The 24,397-nt window shown below is 42.7% G+C and overlaps 1 protein-coding gene across 1 annotated transcript in view; it reads right to left on the reverse strand.

The window, feature by feature from the left end:
- LAMC1 (laminin subunit gamma 1) overlaps nucleotides 1–23,433 on the reverse strand; it is a 126,386-nt gene extending 102,953 nt beyond the window's left edge. Inside the window, exon 1 of the mRNA XM_032862676.1 lies at nucleotides 22,904–23,433. Within this exon, the coding sequence (XP_032718567.1) occupies nucleotides 22,904–23,318 (415 nt within the window). The 5' untranslated portion in view covers nucleotides 23,319–23,433. The remainder of the gene's footprint in view (nucleotides 1–22,903) is intronic.
- Nucleotides 23,434–24,397: the final 964 nt, after the last annotated feature.

The raw sequence follows: 24,397 nt of genomic DNA on the forward strand, positions 1-24,397 counted from the left end.
TCCTGGAGACATAAACAAATTTAAGCTATGGTCCCTGCCTAGCACATCTCCAGTTTCTGAAACATTATATACACCAAAAGTCAATACAAGTTAGCTCTTAGGGAAGTAACATTTGGTATTTTGGAAAGATGGCTTGGCTTCCCTTGCACGAAAGACTGGAGGGGAGAGAGAACATGGAAGACTCAAGTTAGAATACCACATATGTGAGGGCGACGCACTACAGGACCATTCCCAAGCCTACCAGACTCATTACTGCTCTCGCGACAAATATTTTGTAATACCTCCCCTTTATCTTCCTAAAATGAAATCCATAAATTACATAATCTACAACTGACATTAACTTCTAAGTGGCATGTGTATGTGTGTGGCCCTAACTATAATATAAAGCAGAAATTAAAAGGAAACATACCTATTTCAATAATGTCCTGGGGATTACTACACTAGAGGGCAATAACAAAGCTGTCAGACACTTGTACCTACTTATTATAACAAATAAGTCTGCATTTTTAAAAATAGGATTGGATGCCATTCTGTACAAGACATACAGGAAAATGAAGGGGCAGAGGCACAGATGGACATCACAATAAAACTTGGTGTCAAAAAAAAGTAATGACAGACCAGCTTTACCCATATGTTTTATGATACAGAGGAACATCACTTTAACGGAGTCGGTATAACATGTCAGGACAAATTACAGACTGTCAAATGGAGAACATGAGGAAGAATCCTACATCTCTGCCAACTTTATCAGCATGTTTCCTTATAAAATATTCACTTAGTCTTAATCTGCTTTCATTGCTCCATTTAAAAAAAAAAATACTGGCAGAGAGGACATGTTGGTTAACTACTCATGTGTAGGAAAACCTGTAAAAGCAAATTTCAAACTACCAAGTGATTATTATCAACACTTTTCTTTACATCTGATATTTTAGGGGGAAAAAAAGAGGTTACATAAGAACATACAAATATATAAACAGAATCACTCTGATTGTGAGAGCTAGAAATACAGAGGGATTAAACCTGAATTATATGGGCAACCTAAACACCCCAAGAGGCACTTGTGGCTGAGGAATAAGTTTCCTAATCGGTGTGTTAACTCATGCTAAGCTCAAAAAATATTTATTTACAAAGTAGTTGTACTTATGGGAAATTATGTATAATAAAATTATTTAAAAGAAAACTGTTTATGTATAAAGACAAAGTTATATTCTAGGCTCAGATATTTATAATCAGGTTTTTTAATAGCTCAAATGTCCCATGAGAAATCCCAAGTTGGGCAGGATTTGGGCAATTCTTCATTGTATGGGATGGCCTCTTCTCCCTCCCCCTTCAAGCTCCCTCTCTCCTGTCTACCAAATGCCCCTAATGAGACAGTACCATATTCCTTTGAAAACCACTTCTGTGGCATTTACTGGTGAATGACACCTGGGGGCTTATCTATCCCAAGAACTTAAAAGATAAAGTCACATTTATCATATTTTATATTGTACAAGACAATCTTTCCATAAAGTCCCACAGATCCACCATTCTTTGATTGACCTTTAAATTCAGTCAACTTCTCAGATTTATAAACATCTCAGAGTGTGTTAAGACTTTAAAGAGGGGAAAAGAGCTTAAAGTGTATGACCCACATTAACATTATGAAAACCTTGAAGACTGGCCTAAAATATCTCAGGAGCTTAAGAAATTTATCAAACTCTGAAATAAAAAATGTTTATTTATGAAGACCAAAGAAAAACCCAGGTCCCTCTTTTAAGTGCTTCCTAGAGTTGCCACTGACACAGTTTGTTGCGTTCTTTAGGGAAACAAATGTAGTAATCAAATCTTCAGTGAATTTTATAAATATCAATGTTTTTGTTTTCCAAATTACCACTTATTATGCCCAACAGTATGAACAACAACTAATCTGATATCTGATTTTACCAAAGAGCAATACCCATATATGACTACATTTAATATTTTAGAGCTATTTTAATAAACTAAAACCTATACCCAAAACATATCTAAAAATGGTTTAACTGCAAAAAGCTGAAAATTAAGCTAAAAAAATTTTTTATTAATGCATCTCTTTCCAAAAAAAGGAAATGAGGCAGTTTACAGAAATAAATATCATGCAACAGAATAAAAAATAGCCTCTACAATTACAAAAGAATTGTAACCTAAAATAAAAGCACTTCTCATCTATCAAATTAGTAATGCTTTTGTAAAATCATAGTACTTTAAGGGGAATGTTTAACAGGAATTTTGTATATTGTTCTAATCAACAAAGAAAAGAAAAAATAAAAGAGTTAAGAATTAGTAAAGAGAAACAAAATTGTCATTATTTACAGATGACGATCATCTACATATAAAAATGAAAGAATCTAAAGACAAATCATTAGCATAAGAAACTCAAACAAGTGGTTATACGATTACTACACAAACACTAATTATATATTTATATACCAGCAACAATTAGAAAAAGCAATTTAGAAAAAATTTTAATAGCAACAAAAAATAAAATATACCCAGGAATAAATCTAACAAAACAAGGCAAGGCTCACGGAGAAAGAATTATAAATCACTACTAGAACTGAAAAAGAAGAACTAAATCATACTATGTTCATGGATAGACTCAATGTTATCAAGATGTCAATTCAACCCAAAAGAATGTATAAAGTCAATGCAATTTCAATCAAGATCCAAACAGAGGCCAATGAGGAACTTGACAACCTGATTCTAAAATTTGCATGAGAAAGCAAAGGCCCAAAGACAGCTAGAATATTTGTAAAAAAGAAAAATAAGCTTAAAAGGGACTAGCCCTAAGAAATACAGACGACACTGAAATGATTTTCAGGTGAATTAAGAACTTAAATGTAAAAGGCAAATTTAATAAAATATAGGAGAGATTTCTTCCGTAAGACACATAAGAGAAAATATTGATCTATTTGACCACATTAAAATTAAGAAATTCTGTCTAAAATATATTACAGAGAAAATAAAAAGACAATACGGACAATATGTAGCTGATAAAGGATTAGTGTCCGGAATATATGAAGAATTCTACAAATCAATAAGAAAAATGGTCAAAAAATGTGAAGAGACATTTTCCAGGAGAGGAAATCTAAAAGACCAATAAACACATGAAAAGATATTTACCCTTATAAATAAAACCAGTATGAGAAACAACTTTCCATCACCAAATAGGTAAAATTTACAAATTCTCACAACATCAAATGTTGATCAACAGCTTGCTAATAACCCTGCTAGCAAGCATCTAACTGACCCTGGAAAACCGTCTGCATCATCTCATGAAACTGAAGATACTCTTTATGACCCACCAACTCCGTTAAGGAGATTCTTGCACAAAAGCATCGGGAAACATGCGTGAGAATGCTTGCAGAACATTATTCATAACAACAAAAAGGCCCCATCAGCAGGATAATCAATAAAGTAGCTCTAATATAATCACTTAATAAAATCCCCCCAGGAATGAAAATGAATGAATTACAACTACACTTTGGAAATGCACTGAGAGAAAAAAGCAAGCTGCAGATGAGTACATATAACATACCATTTTTATTGTCTAGGGATGATAAAACTATTTTCTTCTAGAAGCAGGAGGATAAAACACCAAGTCGAGAGTAGTAGATACTCCAAAGATGATTCCAGTTATCACTGGTGAGTACTTGAAAACCACTAGGCCGGGTGACAAAAGGATTTCCTACCTAAAGGAATAGCTCGCAGGTTCACTAATTAAAAGAGAAGTATTACATTGTAATAACCTTCAAAAGACATGAAGAAGGAATTTAAACACCCACTTTACAGGACCTTGTATTTGGTGAAACGGAAACTGTTAAAGTCTCAGTCTGAGAAACTCTGCTATCCTATAAAAAGAAAGGTATTTAACTTGGCATCAGGGATCCTGGAAAGGAAGAGGAGGCTTCTTAAAATGAAACAATTTCATGGTTCGTTTCAACTACTCCTGTTCTTGAAAGAAAGTTCACCAGAACAAATGGACAGGTCTTCTATTATTACTGCTCACACAGGATACCTTAAGTTTTGAGAGAATAGCTCTGTGGTCTTTCTCCAAGGATTAGTAAACACAGCTCTTTCAAATGCCTATGAGTTCACAAGTCAAGCACCTAGCTCTAAGTTGCTGACCTAATGGTTTAAAATATAGCTCTCCAATGAGCTGATATGAAGAAACAAAATCCACATTAAAAAGATTCCAGAACAAGGTGGTATGTGAAACTGATCACTGACTGGTGTAGTACGCATTGTCGTATCACGCTTCTAGAATGCAGAAATGAATTTAGAGAGAAGGTAATTCCCTTCCAAAAGAAACTGGAATGATAAAACCCAGAGGACAATGGGATATATTTAGGTATAGGGTGACAGCAAAGGACTCTGAGTAAATAAAGACAATGAGTTTGACTGAGGATAAGAAAAAGAAAAAGAAAAAAAAAGGGACTTCAATTCAAGGATGCCACAATCTTTAGAAAGTAAAAGCCATGCTGGTGAACTCTAAAGGCAAAAGCAGTCCCCATTGAGCAGAGAGCCAGATGCAGGGCTCAAACCAGGACTCTGAGATCATGACTTGAGCAGAAGGCAGACACTTAACCAACTGAGCCACCCAGGTGCCCCAACATGAGCGATTCTCTAACGATTCCTAGAGACACCAATCTCTTACTGATTTAGAACACCTGAACGGAAAGAAAAAAGTTCTGCTAAGTAAGTAGGTAGGAAGAGAGTAAGGACACAGGCATCATGAAAATCATCTGCTTCTGAGAACAAGAAGAATATCAGAATTAACTTCCAATTCAAAAAGTATCTCAAATTGAATGGCTTTAATGTAGCCAGATTCCTAACCAAACTCCACACAGGCACCAGGGATGAAACTGCATTTTTACATAAAACAATCAAAAACAAAAAATGAACTAATGCCAAGAAGGAAAAGCCTTTTGTCTTTAAATTTATAATTTTTGTTGGAATTCAATCACTACTACTTTTTAAAAATATTTATGTAATGCCACAGTTGTACTTCTAAACATTCTTACCATAATTTAATATAATAACCCATCCACTCAAAACCCATCTTAAAATAAATCTGTTAAAATTCATCCTTTCAATGAAATAAAAGTTCCTATTAAGGGAACTTTATTCACTTATTTCTTTTTAAGATTTTATTTACTTATTTGACACAGAAAGAGGAGGAGAGCGAGAGCGAGCATAAGCAGGGGGAGCAATAGGCAGAGGAAGAAGCAGGCTCCCTGTTGAGCAGGGAGCCCGATGTGGGACTAGATCCCAGGACCCTGGGATCATGACCTGAGCCAAAGGCACTTAATCAACTGAGCCACTCAGGCGCCCTTTATTCACCTTCTTAAATAACAAATTTATCATAGGCCTATTTTGTGCCAAATTTTTACAATCTTTAGTAATCCTATTGTCATTATCTGTAAGAAGTAGAATCCTTTACGTAATCAAATGTGATGCAAGTCCATAATCCCTTATCTCTGTGATTCTACATTCAAAAACCCTAAACAGCAGAGCGTTTTCATAACATCCGACAATAAAACACAAACTGAACTAGTGTGAGGTCATTACAGTCTTCAATCACCCTAAAGTTTGAAAACGTTTCATTGCAGAAATACTAAAGTTTTTGATTGGCGGGGGGGGGGGGGGTACTGTTGCAGGTGTTAGTTAATACAAACCCACTTTACAAAATGTACTACGATTCCCTAAGCGCCCCGTTCTGAGTTGCTGACCTATATTAGGGGTTTAAAACACAGTTCCTGGGGGCGCCTGGGTGGCTCAGTGGGTTAAAGCCTCTGCCTTCTGCTCAAGTCATGATCCCAGGGTCCTGGGATCGAGCCCCGCATCTGGCTCTCTGCTCAGTGGGGAGCCTGCTTCCCTTCCTCTCTCTCTGCCTGCCTCTCTGCCTACTTGTGATCTCTGTCTGTCAAATAAATAAATAAAATCTTAAAAAAAAAAAAAAACACAGTTCCTGGGGCGCCTGGGTGGCTCAGTGGGTTAAGCGTCTGCCTTCTGCTCAGGTCATGATCTCAGGGTCCTGGGATTGAGTCCCACATTGGGCTCTCTGCTCGGCGGGGAGCCTGCTTCTTCCTCTCTCTCTCTCTCTGCTTGCCTCTTTGCCTACTTGTGATCTCCATCAAATAAATAAATAAAACCTTTAAATAAATAAATAAATAAATAAATAAAACACAGTTCTGACCTCAATGGACACACACTGAAGAAAGACTCCAGAGCAAAACGGAACATCCAAATGACCAAAGAGTGGCACAAACAACAGGCACTGTTTTATCATTTCTGGAATTCTCATATCTAAGACACATCTGAATTTTAAGACAGCTTTGATTCACCCATCCCAGCTAAAGGCAAACACACATGCTCACTACCCCCAAGTAAATCAACACTTAATGGTCCCACAGAGCCCACCAGGGGCAGCAAATTCAGCACCCCACAGTGAGACCTCGGTGTCAAGAGGGCACCATGGGAGAGAAAACTGGGATGTCTCCGAATAAAAGAACTCTGCAAAAGTGGGGTGTGAAGCCTGCACCCTGGGAAGAGAAGGGGGTGGACCCCGTTTCTTCACAGGTCTTTTCCTGAAGACCTAGAGTACAAGGGTCCACAAAGAGTGTGTCTGCCAGTTTTTCTAGATCCTCCACAGAAGGTGCTTCACGAAGACCAAAACTTGAGAGAGGAAGGATGCCGCTGTGCACGGCTGGCAACTATGCCACCAGAGCAGACACGGGGGTGTGCCAGACCCATCTGCCAAAATCTGTCCTCCCTCTCTGTGAGACAGCCGCAAGCTGCCCGGCTGTGCTCCATCTTCCAGTCCCCACTGTGTGGATGAGGTAGCCAGGTGACTAAACGCTCTCCAGTGGCAGACGATACAATGATATATGACGCTTTCAGGTCTCAGTCTAAAGAATGGTGGGGCCCTTAGGTCACTCACTTGGTAAAGCGTCTGACTCTTGATTTCAGCTCAGGTCATGATACCAGGGTTCTGAGATCAAGCCCCGTGGAGGGATCTGCACCGGGCATGGAGCTTGCTTGGGTTTCTCTCTCTCTCTTTCCCTCTGCCCCTTCCCTCCTGTCTCTAAAATTAAAAAAAAACAAATAAATAATTAAAAAAAAATTTTTTAAATTAGGCATCCACCCTTCAGCAGCGTCCTCCCGTCTGGAACACAGAGGTGCCTATCACCCAACTTCACCCACACCACACACATCCTAAGGGACAACAGCCTAAGGGACAGCCGATCATGAAGATTAAAGGACCCTGGGTCCCGGGATGTCTGTGTGGATCACAGCTACCCTGCTGCCCACCTACCTCAGGACCACCACCTGAGAGAGAAACAAACGTCCGTGTTTTTGAATTACTGTATTTTTGGAGCTCTTTGCTACAGTCCTTACCTAACGGTGCTGAGGAGGAACCTACACCATGTACGAACCACCCCCTCCCACCAGTCCAGTTTCAAGAACCCTATCTAAAAAGCCAAGTCCCTCTCCTTGCGATAATCTAAACCAAATTGCCGTTTCTCAGCCTCATCTGCATTTTGTGGCCACAGCCTCACAGAAATAGGAATTCATTCATTCGGCAAACTTCTGAGCCACCTACTCCTATATAAGAGGTAGTATGTTCCCCATGAGGGATACCAAAGTCCATGGGAAAAGGAAAGCAGATGAAACCCTCCCTGGGTCAGGTCCTCCATACTGCACGCTGTTGATCCAGAAGGCAAGCACTAGGTCATCTCTGCCCTGTCTCCCGCACTTTGTGGTGCCTTTCACACAATAGGCACTCAATTAATAAGTAGTTAAGTGAATGAATTAAGAAATCAGTAGGGACGCCTGGGTGGCTCAGTGGGTTAAAGCCTCTGCCTTCTGCTCAGGTCATGATCCCAGGGTCCTGGGATCGAGCCCCGCATTGGGCTCTCTGCTCCGCGGGGAGCCTGCCTCTCTGCCTACTTGTGATCTCTGTCAAATAAATAAATAAAATCTTAAAAAAAAAAAAAAAAGAAATCAGTAGTTGAGTCCTCCATGAACTTGGTCAAAGAGGGGAAACAGAGAAAACAGTGCAGTGTCTTTAACATCATGGGCACGCCCAATGTTCACATACCTTTAGAAATGAACGTATCAAACAACTTAATGCCAGCGCTGTGGACGGGCAGGAGGCATTAGAAGCCAGCAGTCTTCCTGGCAACGCTGAAATCTGCCAAGAGTTCTAAAGAACAAGTAGAAGGTAGCCAAATAAACCAAAATGAAAAAAAAGTAAGGCATCAAGAAAAGATGTGGCACCCATGCTGGGTGAATGTGTCTACAACGATGGCAGCAGCGGCCAGCGCATTGTTCCTTCCGGGCCTACGAGGGATACAACTAGCACTCTGCAGAATCCACGGCTTCCCTTAACTACGCCTCCAACTGAATTCTTTCTCTAGCGTTTGCATCGCCTCACTTGCCTACTGTGAACTGCTGTTCGGATTTAATTTTCATTCTTAATCTAAAACTCAGGACTTCCTGGACTCATTCTGAAACATTCTCTATCATGCAGTCAAGGAATCTCAAGGTTGACAAGAATCCGAAAGGTCACTGGATAAATGTTCTGGGAAGACACCCTGAGCAGCTAGCGTCAGATATCCTGGGAGGTTGCACGGGATTTTTATCTTTCTCCTATGGCACATCTGGCTTGGCCTCCGAGTGTATTTGTTGACGTACCCATTCCTGCCCCCCGCTAGACTGCATGCTCCCCATGCGGCATCCCCATTCTCCTTTATCTCGTACTCCTCCCGGGCTCAGTAATCAAGGGCTTGGCACAAAACCATCTTTCACCCAACCCCACCAGCTCTGACAGTCCCTGTCAGGTCCCATCTGCTCGTTTCTGGGTGAAGCCCTGTTGATCTTTTCGGTAAAGGTGAGATGATGCACCTTCTTTCCCAGGACCCACAGCCATCACCACAGGTGGAGCTACCTTCCTGCTTCTAATGCCAGTAATGCCACATTACTTCTTTTTTTGCCTCCATTTCTATTTTGGATTAGGGCTCAATCCTCTAAGCATTTAAAAAAAAAGGAGGGGTGCCTGAGTGGCTCAGTGGGTTAAAGCCTCTGCCTTCGGCTCAGGTCATGATCCCAGGGTCCTGGGATCGAGCCCTGAATCAGGCTCCCTGCTGAGCAGGGAGCCTGCTTCCCTTCCTCTCTCTCTCTCTCTGCCTGGTTCTCTGCCTACTTATGTCTCTGTCAAATGAATAAACAAAATCTTTAAAAAATAAAATAAAATAAAATAAAAATTTAAATAAGGAACAGGTTTCAAATAAACCATCCCATTTGTGAGGTGCAGAATGTCTACATCTCAGAAATTGTCAGATGTTTCCTGGCAGATGTTTCAGGCCTGGAATCTTCGATGGCCTTTCCAGTTCCATCTTTTGTTCCTCTGACAAGGTTACTGTGCTTCCTTGAGACTTCCTGTTTGAATAACCACACACTTGGGTGTTCAAACTCCCATGTGTTCATTATTCACCATAAAAGGGACCTGAGGAAGTAACCAGGCAGTTGAACACAAAATGATGTATGAACAAAAACAGCTGTGTGTTAGCAGGATGGACAAAAAGACAGCAGGGATCTAGGCACTGCTGTGAATTTCAAAAACAAGGTCTATTTAGTCAGGCATGGTTAAAAGTCTGCTGATTCAGAGCATTAGTGACCCGTTTCATAATTTAAAATCACTAGAGTTGTGAATAAGTCTGTTTTCAGTTACTACTTCCAGAGTGCCCCCCCACCGCCACTGCCACAACCCTTCCCAACAATCTCTCTCTCATGGGAACGAAGCTCCCTCTCCTTTCTCTCACAGAAATGACAATATCAACTCAAAATATTTCAGGCAAAAAAATAAATACTCATTTTATTTCCCAAACTAAAAAGCAGATCTTCCCCCCCTTCTCCAGGGACCTTCCTATAAAAACACAGGAAAGCACAGATACAGGTACACGTAGGAAAAACAAACAGCACCACAGAAAACAAGCCTACGTTCTCCAAACATCTGGAAAGTATGTTAATTTCCAGAATCCGTCCATCTTTTGGTTCCCTGAACTCACCATCTGTATCTTGGCCCAGGATATAAGAGCTTTAAAGTGGACATAAGTTTAAGACCCAAACTTTGTTAGAATGGCCATAAAACTAAATGGCCCCCAGATCCACCAGGAGTTGATGCTCACTTATTTCTTGGCATGTAGCAAGAATGCTGAAAACAGCAGTAAACAAACGAGCTTGAGCCTCTAAAGCAATCCTGATAAAGTAAACAAATTTTATTACAGCTGTATTGCAAATGTTCCCAGAAACTTTCATAATCTAGCAGAGTTCTACAAATTTGGTCTTCAGCAGAAGTGCTATCCCATGAACTTATCTAAAATATTCACTCTTAATTCAAAACTCTGTATAGAACCACTCTAAAAGTTACTCCTAGACACTCAACCCCAAAGAACATGACCATTTTCCCATAAAAGACAATCATATGACCAAAGCAACTAAAGTACACAATTGTTCTTTTGGTTTCCAACTGCCCTCTCCCCTCACTCCACCCAGCCACCCCCCTCCTTCCAAAGATACTCATCTCTACCAGATCATGATCTGGCATTAAAATAGCAATAATCTAAAAATTCAGTGACACCGAAACACCAGAGGTCAGCAGTCCTATCAGAATAAGGTCCGTGACAAGCGGTAGCCACTGGGGGAGGAGTCACAGACGGAAGTGCAGACAGACAAACTGCTACAGCAGGCAACGACATCCCACATGAAATTGCACATCTAGATCCAATCATGTTACACTGCCAAGTTACTCTCCTTTATTCTTCCGTAGTTTTTGACAATAAAATGATCTCTGATCTTGAGAACATCTGCGCAGACTAGTCTTCCTTCTAATCAGGATTTGCGCTGCCAGAGTGGGAAAGTACCACTTTCCAGTCCCGCCAAAGAACAGAAAGCCCTTACAGTAAGAGCTGTTCAACCCATCATCATCTAGATATCACTACCCCTTCTTCAAAAACGGTAAAGCTCGTCTCTTGGAAATAGAATCCTTTCACTGTCCTTGAAAATTGATGGAAAAGCTTTGAGGAAAATACTTATGCTTCTGTGTTTTACCAAATGGCAAAAAAAGAGGGGGTGCATTTTAAGCCCAACATTCAGCCCCCAAAGTTAGCAACAGGTACCATCCCCGCAACTGCCCATAAGAAAGGAGCATGCACATTTAACAGCAGTTAGTCACTAGGGTGTGATGATGTAACCACGTGTATTACAGAAAACACAATGTGTGCTGAGCAGGTCCATAAAAGAAGTAGAAAAGGGAAGACTACGATTCAGTAATACTTAAAGTGCAACCAGTCAACTCACACCTGTAAAGAAAAACCAATCCTAGAATCTCCAGTTCAAGAAGTGGAGACCGTATGCAGCGAGGGAGCAGCACAACATACAAAATCTAAGTGGGAACTATGACCTCGCTTTCAGCGATCAAGCAAAAAATAAATAAATAAATTAAAAGTAGGTATCTAAGAATCACCTGACTGACCTTAGCTCAGCGTGCTCTGGGGAAACTAAGAAGATGTAAACTGAATAAAGGATAGACACACAGAGAAGATATATGAATTCAATAAACAGTTACAGATTTACAAAGTACCACATAACAGAAATCAAGGGGAAGGGAGTCACTTCTGGGCCTGAAAGAGTTCTCCTAGGACCACAGTAGTCATGTATCAATCAATGAAAGGTTTGTTAGACTTATTTAGCTGGCAAACTTGAACAACAAAAAAGCCACCACATAGGGTGCCTGGGTGGCTCAGTCAGTTAAGCGTCTGCCTTCAGCTCAGGCCCTGATCTCAGAGTCCTGGGATCAAGCCCCACATCGGGCTCCCTGCTCAGCAAGGAGTCTGCTTCTCCCTGTGCCCTTGCCCCCAGCTCGTGCTCTCTCTCGCAAATAAAATCTTTTAAAAAAGAAGAAGAAGTACAAGAAGAAGAAGAAGAAGAAGAAGCAGAAGCAGCAGCAGCAGCAGGCACCATGTAAGAGTTAGAATTCACTTGGAGGTGGCGCCTGGGTGGCTCAGTGGGTTAAGCCGCTGCCTTCGGCTCAGGTCATGATCTCAGAATCCTGGGATCGAGCCCTGCATTGGGCTCTCTGCTCAGCAGGGAGCCTGCTTCCTCCTCTCTTTCTGCCTGCCTCTCTGCCTGCTTGTGATCTCTCTGTCAAATAAATAAATAAAATTAAAAAAAAAAAAAAGAATTCACTTGGAGCAGAATGGAAATGAAATCAAACTTGGAGATGGACCTGGCAGCTTTATCTTTAAGGATGTCAGATAAAGTAAGCAACTGAACTAAATTCAGCAGTTCTCAACAACCAGAAGAGAGTCATGGATAAGGTAGAGAGGAGATAAGGTGGCACTCCCCTGACCACCCTTCAGGAAATGGGGTATATGGTACACTTTTCCTATCAGCAGACACTGACAAAAGCCAGGATCTCATTCTGAAATTCAATAAATTCCTCAGAAATTCCTAGAAGCATGAACAGCTAATTATAAAACTAGTGTAAGTACCCCAAACCTGAAATTCTTCCATTGCCAACAATCCTCTGTTCCTCACAAACAAGTGCAAAGCCCTGTAAAAGCAGCAACCCAAATCCAAAGCCTCTCGAGCAGAGGTCTCTCAGAGAAACCCTTAGTTCAGTCCATTTCCATGTCACCCCTCAATTAAGGGTCTTTTTATAGTTCTCTATCACTCAAGGGGCCTTTTCTAAAATGGTAGACTGGGAAGAGCATAACCAACCCACAACAAGTCTAGATTCCAACCTAAACTCAGCATGTGACTTCTCTGAGAGCAGAGTCGTCTTACGTGATTATTCCAGAGGGGGGCAATAATAGTTCTCGACTGTTTTTGAGGATTCAAGAAGGTACAAGGAGCACTCTCCATGAAAGGGGATTTACTTTCCTTCCCCTAATTTTCAGGATCCTCGTCTTCTCGGAATCCATGATGCATGCCTCCACAACTCTATGGAAAACAAACAATGCCTTCACCATTATCTAGTTACTCTTAGATCTTTAGTTAAACAACTCACCCTTCCCACAAAGTCCTCCATTCCCAACCACTTTCTCTTCAGGACCTAAGAGGCTCTTCCTGGCTAACTTCAATCTACACTCTTCAAAGTGTCACATGTATTCCCTCTGCACTTAGAAGAGTTTCAACTGAATTATTTTTATTGTGCCTATAAGCTCCCATTGATTCCCTCTGCATGATTATGTCTGTCTCATCTCTTCAAACACATTACAAATTACCTGAAGATAATGTTTCAATCTCTGTTGTTACCCACACATCGCCTATTACAACAGCCATAAATGAAGAATTTTCCCACCAGGGTCACCTTATTTACAGAAGACCTCTGTCCACTAACTAATTAGATTTACAATCCAATAAGCTCATCTCATTTTAGCCGGTAGCTCTTTTCATTTGGAAATACTTCACAAAATGTCATAAACTTCTCTAAGAAAGCCACACAATTCAAGCTTCACCTACTATTCTAGAAGGCTCAATGAGAGGAAGCCACGAGTCAGAACACGTCAAAGGAAAGAAGACGGGGTCTTCACATTGCAAGTAATTTATGGAACGTTAAGATTTTAAAAATTATATAAGTTATGTAAAAACCAGATATTGTAGCCAAAGCACAAGCCTTGTAGACATTCTTTGGGGGTTCTCGAAACCTGCAACAAAACGTGCAAACTTAGGGTTTGACCACTTCAAACCACAAAAGCACCAACCGAAACCACTACTAGAGTAGAGGTACGGGACAGTGGTCTTCCTGGACCGTTTCCCACACTCCACTTCCGGAGACCTTCCACGCAGCTCACCTGAATGCTGTTCTGAAAGCATTCGGCAGGTCCTTCAATTAAAACCCTTTGTCCAGGGGTGCCTGGGTGGCTCAATGGGTTAAAGCCTCTACCTTCAGCTCAGGTCATGATCCCAGAGTCCTAGGATCAAGCCCCACTTCGGGCTCTCTGCTCAGCAGGGAGCCTGCTTTCCCCTCTCTCTCTCTCTGCCTTTCTGCCTACTTGTGATCTCTGTCAAATAAATAAATAAAATCTTAAAAAAAAAAAAAAAAACCCTTTGTCCACTCAACCAAGAGACATTTGTTAACACCTATCAATGCCAGTGACTGCTGGTAGGGAACACGGTGAGAGAAACAGATCTTATATGACTGAGCCTCCGATTCTGTGCTCTACCATTTGAAGCCAAAATCATACCAGAAACAAACAAAACTACTCGTGTATTATTTTGGATAACTGACTGAAAAGTTTATTTTTTTTAATTCGAGGAATAATTAACACACAGTGAAGTACACAAATACCAAATGTACAGCTCTGAACTTGTACATACCTGTATGCCTCTGTAACCTCCCCCCAAATCAAGACACAGAACATAAAGCCAGAACTAGAAAGGAGCTAAAGGACTGGTCATTAACGGTTCTCTCTGAAAACACTGACAGGCACCTGGGTAGTCACTGTTATGGAGAGTCATTTTGGTTAGCAGAAACCTTCACGTACTTTGTGATTTATCATCACAAAACAAAATGCACTGAGTCTGTACCTCTACACAAGACCATTTCTATTTTTTATTTTAAGAATTTTTTAAAAAATGTGAAGGAGGCTGATTCTGGATTAATATTTCCAGGAACTTTCAGAACAAAAAGGCAGGGGTGCCTGGGTGGCTCAGTGGGTTAAGCCTCTGCCTTGGGCTCAGGTCATGATCTCGGGGTCCTCGGATCGAGCCCCGCATCAGGCTCTCTGCTCAGCAGGGAGCCTGCTTCCCCCTCACTCTCTCCGGCTGCCTCTCTGCCTACTTGTGATCTCAGTCTTTCTCTCTCTCTCTGCCAAATAAATAAAATATTTACAAAAAAAAAAAGATAAAATAACAAAAATCCAAAGACGATATAACAAAAATTCCTCGTTGCCTTCAATAGAACAGGAAGCAGCCACACAGTTGGAAACAAAGAGTAAAAGAAGGGAGCCCAAGGACTATAACTCCTAAAGTTTTAAAGAAATCATGTAAATTCCCTAATTCATCTCCAAGCCTTGCCACAGGGTTCTCCTCCCACAAGAGATCTGAGAGCCCCATTGTCTGAGAAAGAGATAAGTCTGCTTTATTTTATTTCATGAATATGTAGCTTCATAGGGCACCAGGCTGACTGGGCCCAGTTATTTTAGGATGGCCTCCTGGAAGAGCCCATGGAAAGAAAAGCAGATGTACTTAATCAGTGTCCCCACAGTCTGGCACAATACTCTAAAACCTCAGAGACATTTCTATAAATGCATTTTCTGGTAACCCCTTTTAGCAAGCTATCAATTTTAGGCCCTAATGAGCAAATATCTAATTTTATCATTTTATAAGAAAGGAGATGCTTGCAAATCCTAGCAAGGCCCTCTTACGAATCTAAAAGCAAGCAACTTGGGCCAGATAATTGAACCACCACACACAAAGGAACTTTACCCTTTGGAACTGACAATTTAAGATAAGGGTCAGATTGATTCCTTATTTTTTAAAATCTTCTCAGGAATTTTGGGCAGTAAAAATAAATAAACAGCTCTGCTCTGAGCTTTGACACTTTTCTCTGAAACTCAAACAGAACAGTGGTAGAGCTGTCAATTAGGTGCAGCTGGAGACAAGGGGTAAGTAAGGAAGCATCTGCTGGTTCCTCGCCTGTTAACTCCAGACAAGTAAGCGACGACTGTCCATCCAGCTAAGGACTATAATGTGGACCCTCGCGAGCCCGCAGGGAAGGGTCCCTCACTAGGTCTGTCTTCTAACTGTACCCCAATGAGTCAAACAAACTAAAAATGATGCCACACACAATAACCATATAAAATATGTCGCTCTAACTTCTCCCCACAACTGCCCTTTAAGAGATCCTTGAAGCGGGTATTTCAATAATAGATGTGAGCACAGGTTTTAAAGTAAAAGATTTAGGTCCAATTCTAAAGAAAACACACATGATATTAACATTAAGTTTTCAAAAATACATTGTCACTACGAAATTCAAATCTGAGAAGATAGCTTCCTCACATAATTTATCTATATGACTTCAAATCACATAAAAGTCTATTTTTTTTACCCAAAAAAGGACATTCACAGATCTTTCAATTCCATGTCAGTTCCACATAACTCAGTTCTTTTTTTTTAAAGCTCTAGAAACCAAAGAACTATGCACCACATTTCATATGAGCTATTACAGGGGCATATGTGTCAAGAAAATAGAGAGATGACACTGATAAAAATAAACACAAACTCCAAAGAATTGTGGAGGAGAATTTAAAGTACAAGCAGGGGCACCTGGGTGGCTCAGTGGGTTAAGCTTCTGCCTTCGGCTCGGGTCGTGGTCTCAGGGTCCTGGGATCAAACTCCACATCAGGCTCTCTGCTCAGCAGGGAGCCTGCTTCCCCCCTCTCTCTGCCTGCCTCTCTGCCTACTTGTGATCCCTTGTCTGTCAAATAAATAAATAAAATCTTAAAAAAAAAAAAAAGTAACAAGCAGCGTTTGGGGAGTTCTTATAATTCAGGCATTCGTGTATTCACTCACTCTACATATATTCATGGAACACTATGCCAGGCATAATGCTAAGCACTGGAAATATAAAGACTCTAACCTCCATCGAAATGATAAGTGAATGTTCTCTATGCTCACGCCTTTCACTTACAACTTATTTTATAAGACTGAATGCATTGGTGTAGGGCGGAAGTCACACTAGAGATATAGGTTTCCACACCGAGGCCACAAGTTCCATGAGGTCAGAGCAATGTCCAGTGAATCACTATGCATCCAGGAATCAGTATGGTGCTGAGGAATGGCAACCAATTAACTAATGTTGGTTACACTGAACCGAATTAAAAGACTAAGTCCCTGACCCTGGCTTCAAAGACTTCATGGTTAAGTGGTAACAGACAAATCAAGAAACATGTAATAGCACTGATAAATGGTAGATACCTACAGGGTGGTGAGTGGGACACCTAATCCACACCTGGGAAAAGGATGGAAAGGATAGAAGACAGAGAAACTGGGGGGAAATTTTCTGAAGGGGGTGACACCTGGAAGAAGAGTTCCAAACTAAAGAAGCAGCCTTTTGAGCGTGTAAGATGACAAGTGATCATTCTAGAGGTTAAAACAACAGTCCAGATCTTAAAGAACCTTGTACACCATGCCAAGGAGTGTGGACTTTATCCTAAAGGTTTGAGGAACCACTGAAGAATTTTAGCTGGGAAATATCATCAGATTTGCATTTTAGAACCATCCCTCAGTCCAAAGTGTGGCTGCCTGTACAGAAAGGGCAAAAATGGTGGCAGAAAGGCCACCAGGTAGTTAGAAAGTTGTTGCAGTAATTCAAGTGAAATTCAATGGAAAGCTACAATAAGGTATAGTTAAAGGGGAGGATTCAAGAGACACAGTGGCTAGATACAGGAGGTAAGAGTGGCATCTCGGACTGATTGTAGTAAGGATGGGTGGGAAAGGAAGGGATGAAGTTACAGTTGTCCAGAACTGACCTGCCTCCAGCAGTGGATCCTATCTGCTCTCCAGAATAATCTTACTGATGAGAGCCTATCAAGCCTCTTTATCTTTTATGAGCGGCATGGCAAAAAACTGGTCTAGAGCCTCAGGATTAAAACTGGAGAGCATTCATTGAGATAGGACTTTGAGTTCGGGAAGACAGTGAAGAATGAATATAGTTTTGGATAAGGCCTCTGGACACCTCAAACTGACCATGTCCAACAAGTCCTTAGGACCAGAGTAAGAGCTGGCCTAGAGATACAAGTTTAGAATTTATTAATTTGTAAACAATAAATAATGCCTTGAGACTAAGAGGAATTTACTCAAGGAGAGTGAGTCACATGAAAAAGAAAGGAATCCAAAAATACAAGTGAAAAATAACACGGGGGAAAGGAGGAAAATCGAGGGAGTCTGGTATCTCTGAATCAGTGTGTACATGAACTTGTATTTTAAAGCTGGTTTGGAATAAACTAGTCATTCTTTTGAGAGAACTGTTAACAAAGCTAGGAGCTGCTAGGGCTTAAGGCAACAGACGAAGGAGTCAAAACCCTCCTTCCACTGGGACTTCTTGCAAACCACCACCTCAGGATCTTCATCTTTGCCTTCACTGAGTTGTGGAAGCCTGATCAGTGATAAACTGAAAGTTTCATAAAGTGTAAAATATTATAAAAGCACTCCTGATTTATTGTCATTACAACAGTGTGAAAATTCCATCCAGGAGCGTAAATTTCTGAAGACGTGACCTTCTACCTTCTACCTTTCTATCAGGTATTGTGCTATGTATTTAGTAGGTATTTGAAAAATGTTTACCGAATATTTGGCAGTAACATGAGAATGTATGCATGGGGGGAAGGAGCACAGAGCAAAAGGCATATCCAACTTCCTAAAAGGATTTAGAACTGAAATCATCAAACTAACCCTCCCACAACTGTGGCCAATGACAAAAGAATGGGGTGGAGGATGCTCATAGTCCCAACTTCTCTCCCAATGTGTAAATTGTTCCTCTGAATGCTTTAGAAACATGGAGAAGATATTTACAGAAAAAGCTGTGAACTGTAGAAAAGGAAAACAGCCAACAGCAACTTTATAGAACTGTGTTCAACTACCGCTGGCCATTAAGGAAGAGCTCCCTAACTTCTCAAGTTGGAACCTGCAAGATGTAAATCAGGCCTTTGTGAGACGAACTAAAATAGTGTCCCCTCAGGGTGTGCAAATACCACAGTGAAGTCACCAGAGTGAACTATTCCCTGACACAGTCGGAACCTACCTTGCAGAGACTGTCCTGTAGAAAAAAAATTGCTGTTTGTTTCATTTTACATATACACTCAAAGGAAGAAGCAGAATAAAATGCAATATCCTCATGTATCAATTATCTTGATTTAGACACACAAAAAGGATAGATGTGGCTAAAAAGAATCATTTAATCACTGTTTGCTCCTAAAGCGTAGAGAGAGGCGTTGGAAACAAATCTGGTCTTGGCGTAAATTTTAGGAGTTCCATAAACTTTGATTGAGTTGGTTTATAAGCACTTTCTTCCTTAATCTAATTGTTTTCAGAAAGGGGGAGAGCTACCTTCCTCTAAGATCCAGACCAAGCCTGCCAAGTTTCCATCCGCAATAACTATCAAGTTAATTAAAAAGGCTGTTTCATAAAATGCAAATCCTCAGCTACAATCTTACTCTCAACTATCCTGCTGATACTAATAAAAGTTATTATGACTTATTCTTTAACACAAAAGCCAAACTTTTAAACAGCCGTTGAATAATCCATACAGAAGTTAGGAAAGAAGATCCAGAAGTTGAGTGCAAAATAAGACTTTTTTTTAGAACAGGGTGCCTGGCTGAGATTTCTCTCCGCAACAGGCAGAAAATGCAATTCCTGTTCCCATAGCAACCTGAACTGATTCTATCTGAGGATACACTGCACCCTGGATTACTGTATATGGTGCTTAAGACATGGCTGCTCTCAGAATCAACACTGACTTTCCTGGCTTCTGTGCAAGTGATGATAATGGTATAATGATCTAATCTGTCCTTGCCATCAGTTAAAATCTGCCTTACTGACAAACCATAAGTGACTCTTAATCTCACAAAACAAACTGAGGGTTGCTGGGCAGAGGGGGGTTGGGGGGGGTTATGGACATTGGGTAGGGTATGTGCTATGGTGAGTGCTGTGAAGTTTGTAAACGTGGAGATTCACAGACCTGTACCCCTGGGGGGAAAATATATATATATATATGTTTATAAAAAATAAAATTATTAAAAAAAAAAATTAAAAAAAAAAAAATCTGCCTTACTGACCACTCCCCCCAAATGGGAGCAGTTAAAACGATAACATAATTTTACATATACATGTGTATGCGTGAAAAGTTTCTGGAAGGCTGCATGAGAAATTGTGAATGGTGCTCTCTTCCAACCTAGCAACTGAAGAGGAAGAGATTCCCCTAGTCATTATACACAACTGTTTTAATTCACCATGTCGTGTTTTATTTTTACAGTAAAAAAAAAAATGGCCTACAGTTAATGCCAAAACATGTATGTTTCTTGTAACGACCTAAGTGCATTGCTTATTTTAAAGTTTACTGCATTTAAAGTTCAACATCAAAAGGGAGGGGAGAAAAGTGTTGGCTAGCCCTGCTTCTTTCACACTGCTCACTTGGGAGTTTCTCAGGCTCTAAGGGCACAATATGCATCACTTGCTTAAGGGTATGTGAAATTTGAACTGGATGGGAGATTTAATAGATGCACAAACAGTCATGGTACTCGAATTCATGGGAAACAGCAAGCTAGAGCCCATAGAGTAACTGAAGTTAAGGACTGAATACGCTGATATCAAAACACACAATGATACATAAAGCCCTGCCTATACTTTATAGATCATAACCTGCATGTATACATACATCCCTGTCATTAAAAAAGAAGCAGGGGAAACGTCGGGGGCGGGGCGGGGGGAGGAGATACTTCAAGAGGGAGAGAGAGAGAGATTGAGACATCGCCCCCAGAACACACAAGTCTCCCTCCCCTTTTCCACCTTCACCACATACAACTTCCTCTGGGACATCATTTCGGATCCAAGAAAAAGTACAATAAGTTCTAGTCAGGTTTTTTGAAATTGTCTGTCTTAAAAGTCTCAAGTAAATGTTCTCACAGTTAATCACAATACTCATATGGAAACTATTTTAAATAACTTTTTTTAAACCCATAGTTTTATGAACTTCATTTACCACGAATATTACCAAAAACTGAAGAAGACTTTTTCAACAAAAACAAGTCCAAGCATATAACATTTTTTAGAGCACAAAGTCGTGTAAGAGTCCTAACTAGATGGCCTCTTGAGATTTCTTTCGACCTTTAATCACCATGATCCATAATTAATATATCTGCTCCCCACCAGTAACAACCTAACTTGACTGTTACTGTCTTATCTACCACATTACCTTTACCTTTGTAACACAGAAATAATCTGAGTGATCTACCTACTTCTGCAATCACCTAAAGTAACCTTCTGCTACACAGTGCCCACAGCAGAAAACTCAGAATGCTGAGATTGATAGCCTGACCTTTACCTAAGTAACAGATTCTTATTCAGAAATTTTCAGTTGAATCCCAGGCACTTTGAGGCAGTGAGCAAATGCTTCCACTTTGAAATTTTTAGTATTTGAAAACAGATAAAACTTTGTGGGCATTCCAAATTCAACACAGAAACTTTAATAAATTTCCACAAAAATAATTGGATATAAATTTTAAAAATAATTTTGACCAAGTTTAAAAATATAACACCTAAGAGTATTTAGCTGTCTAAAGAGTTAGAGTATTCCCATGAAGACTTAGAAGACCCCAGGTCTCTTGCTGTGTCTTAGAAAGGCACCTGTTCCAACACACTGCTGGTTCTATGCATTTGCAATACCCTTAAAACACTGAAGTACAGTTCACTTCTTCCATCTCCGAAAAACGGGTGCCTCAGAGTTTCATTGTCTGAACTTACTTTCCAAAAGTTCACTTTTCTAATAACTTGTCTAGAAATAAATGGTATTCCAAAGGTGCCAAACACTGCTTTTCTACAACTTACTCCACACACAGTAATTTAACTACTTTTCAAAGTACTTTGGGCAAGTTATATTCCTTCTCTGGAATCTTGATACTTACATAAAGTTTAATGTACCAGAGAGCAGTGGAAAGAAAAAATGCAAAACCATGACCAAAAGAACTATTTGCCTATAAAACATTCCTTTCAAAGACCCTCAAATAATATTTGCCTTACAGAATAATCTGGCTTTGAAGAATGGCTTGGGCCCTATGTTCTCTCTGGAAGTTCATTACTATCAGCTACCAGGGAAATCAATTCTTTCAATGCAATGGGGACTGCAGTTCTACAAATCAGATGCCAGTTTATCACGCATATTTTAACTCTGTTAAACACAATAATGAATTATTCTGCTTGTTTATATATTTCAATGATGAAAAAAACCTGCTTAGTCCAAACATGATTTTTGATACCTTAGGATAAACATGTCCATCCTCATCCACCACCCGGCAACAAAGTTCTCTATACATCCTTTTCCTGATTTCTAAAAGGTCATTCATACATGTTTCTACACTGACTTTGAATCAAAGGAAAAGGAAAGACAGGAGAGCCTTTTCACTCAGGACCAAAGTGCAGCCAGAAATTAAAGTGGATGCACACTTTCTTTTGTTTTCTCTGTTCCAGGAGTAGCGGTGAAATAACTTTGTGGCCCTTCATTAACGCTGAACAACTCAAAAGAACAATAACTTTAAAAGTGAATTTCTGTTTTAATTACACATAGGCCACACCGGTAGTAAAAGCATTGGCTTCCCTCAAATTCCCTTCACCAGAGACCCTCTGCTCTCTGGCTTATTCAATAGAGCAAACAGCAATCACTCTCAATCCTGGAGAGAGGGGGGCATTTAAACAAGATCAAAGTGCTGAAGGTAGATCATTCTATCTCTGATCCAAGAACGCTCCGTGGTGGCCCTGCGAGGAGGGAGAAAAGCGAGAACAGGGGTTTCTGATTAATACTTCCCCAAAAAAGGGACAAAAAAACAGCCGAAAGGGCGAATCATCAAGGGAGTGAAAATCTGGTTAAGTTAGAAAGAACAGAAAAGCAAACAGATGCTAGCGCGAGGTATCCTGGCCCTCGCGGAATGTGAAGGGCCAGATCTAGTTTAGAAGTCGGAGAAGGGAGGATCTGTGTGGCCCCTGCAGGGGAGCAGAGAGCCAGCACCGGGCTGTTCGGGCCCCGCAGGCTGGGCCAGGAGGTGAAGGCGGCCAGGGAGCTGGGCGGCTGGCGAGCAGTAGCAGGAACAGGGCTGTCACCGCTTACCCAGGTGCAGCGTGAGGTTGATGGAGTTGGGGTACTGCACCCCGGCCAGCATGGTCTGGCTCTGCCACCAGGTGGTGTCGGCCTGGTTGTTGTAGTCGGTCAAGAAGGCTGCCCCGTGCTGCAGGTGGGACTGCCCGGCGTCGCACAGGTGACAGGACTTGGTGACCCCGGTCACCCCGGTCTGCACACAGTACTCCTCGGGCGGAGTCCCGCACGTGTTGGTGGCCACCACGGTCACGTTGAAGGCGGCGTTGACGAACTCGGGCATGCAGCGCTGCGATCGCCCGCCCTCGTCCGTGCACTCGTCCATGGCTGCCCGGGCGCAGCCGGCCGCAGCGGCCGCCAGCACCGCCAACACCGGCCAGAGCCGCCCCCGGGGCCGCAGCGCCGGCGCGGCCCGCTCGCTGCCCTTCATCCCGCCGCCCGCGCGCTGGGCCACGCCGAAGGCAAGGGCGCGGGCGCGTTCCTCTCGCCCGGCGGTGTCCCGGGGAGGCCGCTCCGCGGGCTGAGCCTCGGAGCCCAGGGGCCGGACTCTCGGGGTGGGTGGTGGCGGCGGCTCGGACTGGAGAGACGGGCCAGTGGGCGCCGCTGGCGAGGACCGCACGGCTCGCTGACCACTGCCCGGCTCGCCGCCTCCGCGCCTCCCTCTCCCACCCGGGACACAGCCCGCACTCGGCGCCGACCCCCGACTTCCGAGCGCGGGCCCGAGAGCGCGCCCCCGGGGAGGAAGGAGCAGGGGGTGGGGTCGGCAGGGTGGGGTGGGGTCTGGCGGAGGAGAAAGCCCAACCCCGGCCTCCTCTCAACAGCTCCCGCGGGCCCCGTAGCTGGTCCCCCGCCCTCCTCGTGCCTCGGACTGCGCGTCCGCCCGGGCAACTCGCGGCTGCGGCGGGGGCGGCGGCATCTCGCGCTCCGGCCCGCGGCGCGGGATCGGCGGGGGAGGGGCCTTGGAGGGGCGCGAGGGGTGGGCGGGGAGCGAGGGAAGGGGAGGGGGAAGGGGAGGGAGAGCGAGGAATGGGAGGGGAAGGGGAGGCGGAGAGAGAGCGGGGGAGGGGGGAGGAGGGAAAGGAGGGGCGGCGGGGCGGTGCATGCCGGGACGGAAGGGGAGGCCGAGAAGAGCCGGCGCCCTGCGGGAGTTGGACGTCAGCGTCGGCTGGCTCTGCGTCCCCGGAGAGCCCGGTTGGGGGAAGGGGTAATGGAGGGAGCCTTAAAGGGGGGACGCCGGGTCGGTGAGGTAACTTGGAATCCGCCTTTGGGCCCCGCGCCAGCTCGGGCCGCGGCGGCGCAGATCTCCGCCGCACCAGGTGTCGGTCGTGGCGTCCAGCCGGCCGCGCCCCGGGACCGGGACTCGAGGGACCGGACGGTGGGAGCTGCCCGCCGGCCGCCGCGGGAATGCCCCCTGCTGCGCGGGGCGGGGCTCCAGCCTTTTCCAAGGAGAGGTCCCGGGGTGTCCAGGGGACCCACAAGATCCCTGGAGAATTAAGGGCCTTGGTCTTA

Source organism: Lontra canadensis, unplaced genomic scaffold (genome assembly GCF_010015895.1).
Source record: "Lontra canadensis isolate GAN:19392208 unplaced genomic scaffold, GSC_riverotter_1.0 scaffold24, whole genome shotgun sequence".
Taxonomy (NCBI): domain Eukaryota; kingdom Metazoa; phylum Chordata; class Mammalia; order Carnivora; family Mustelidae; genus Lontra; species Lontra canadensis.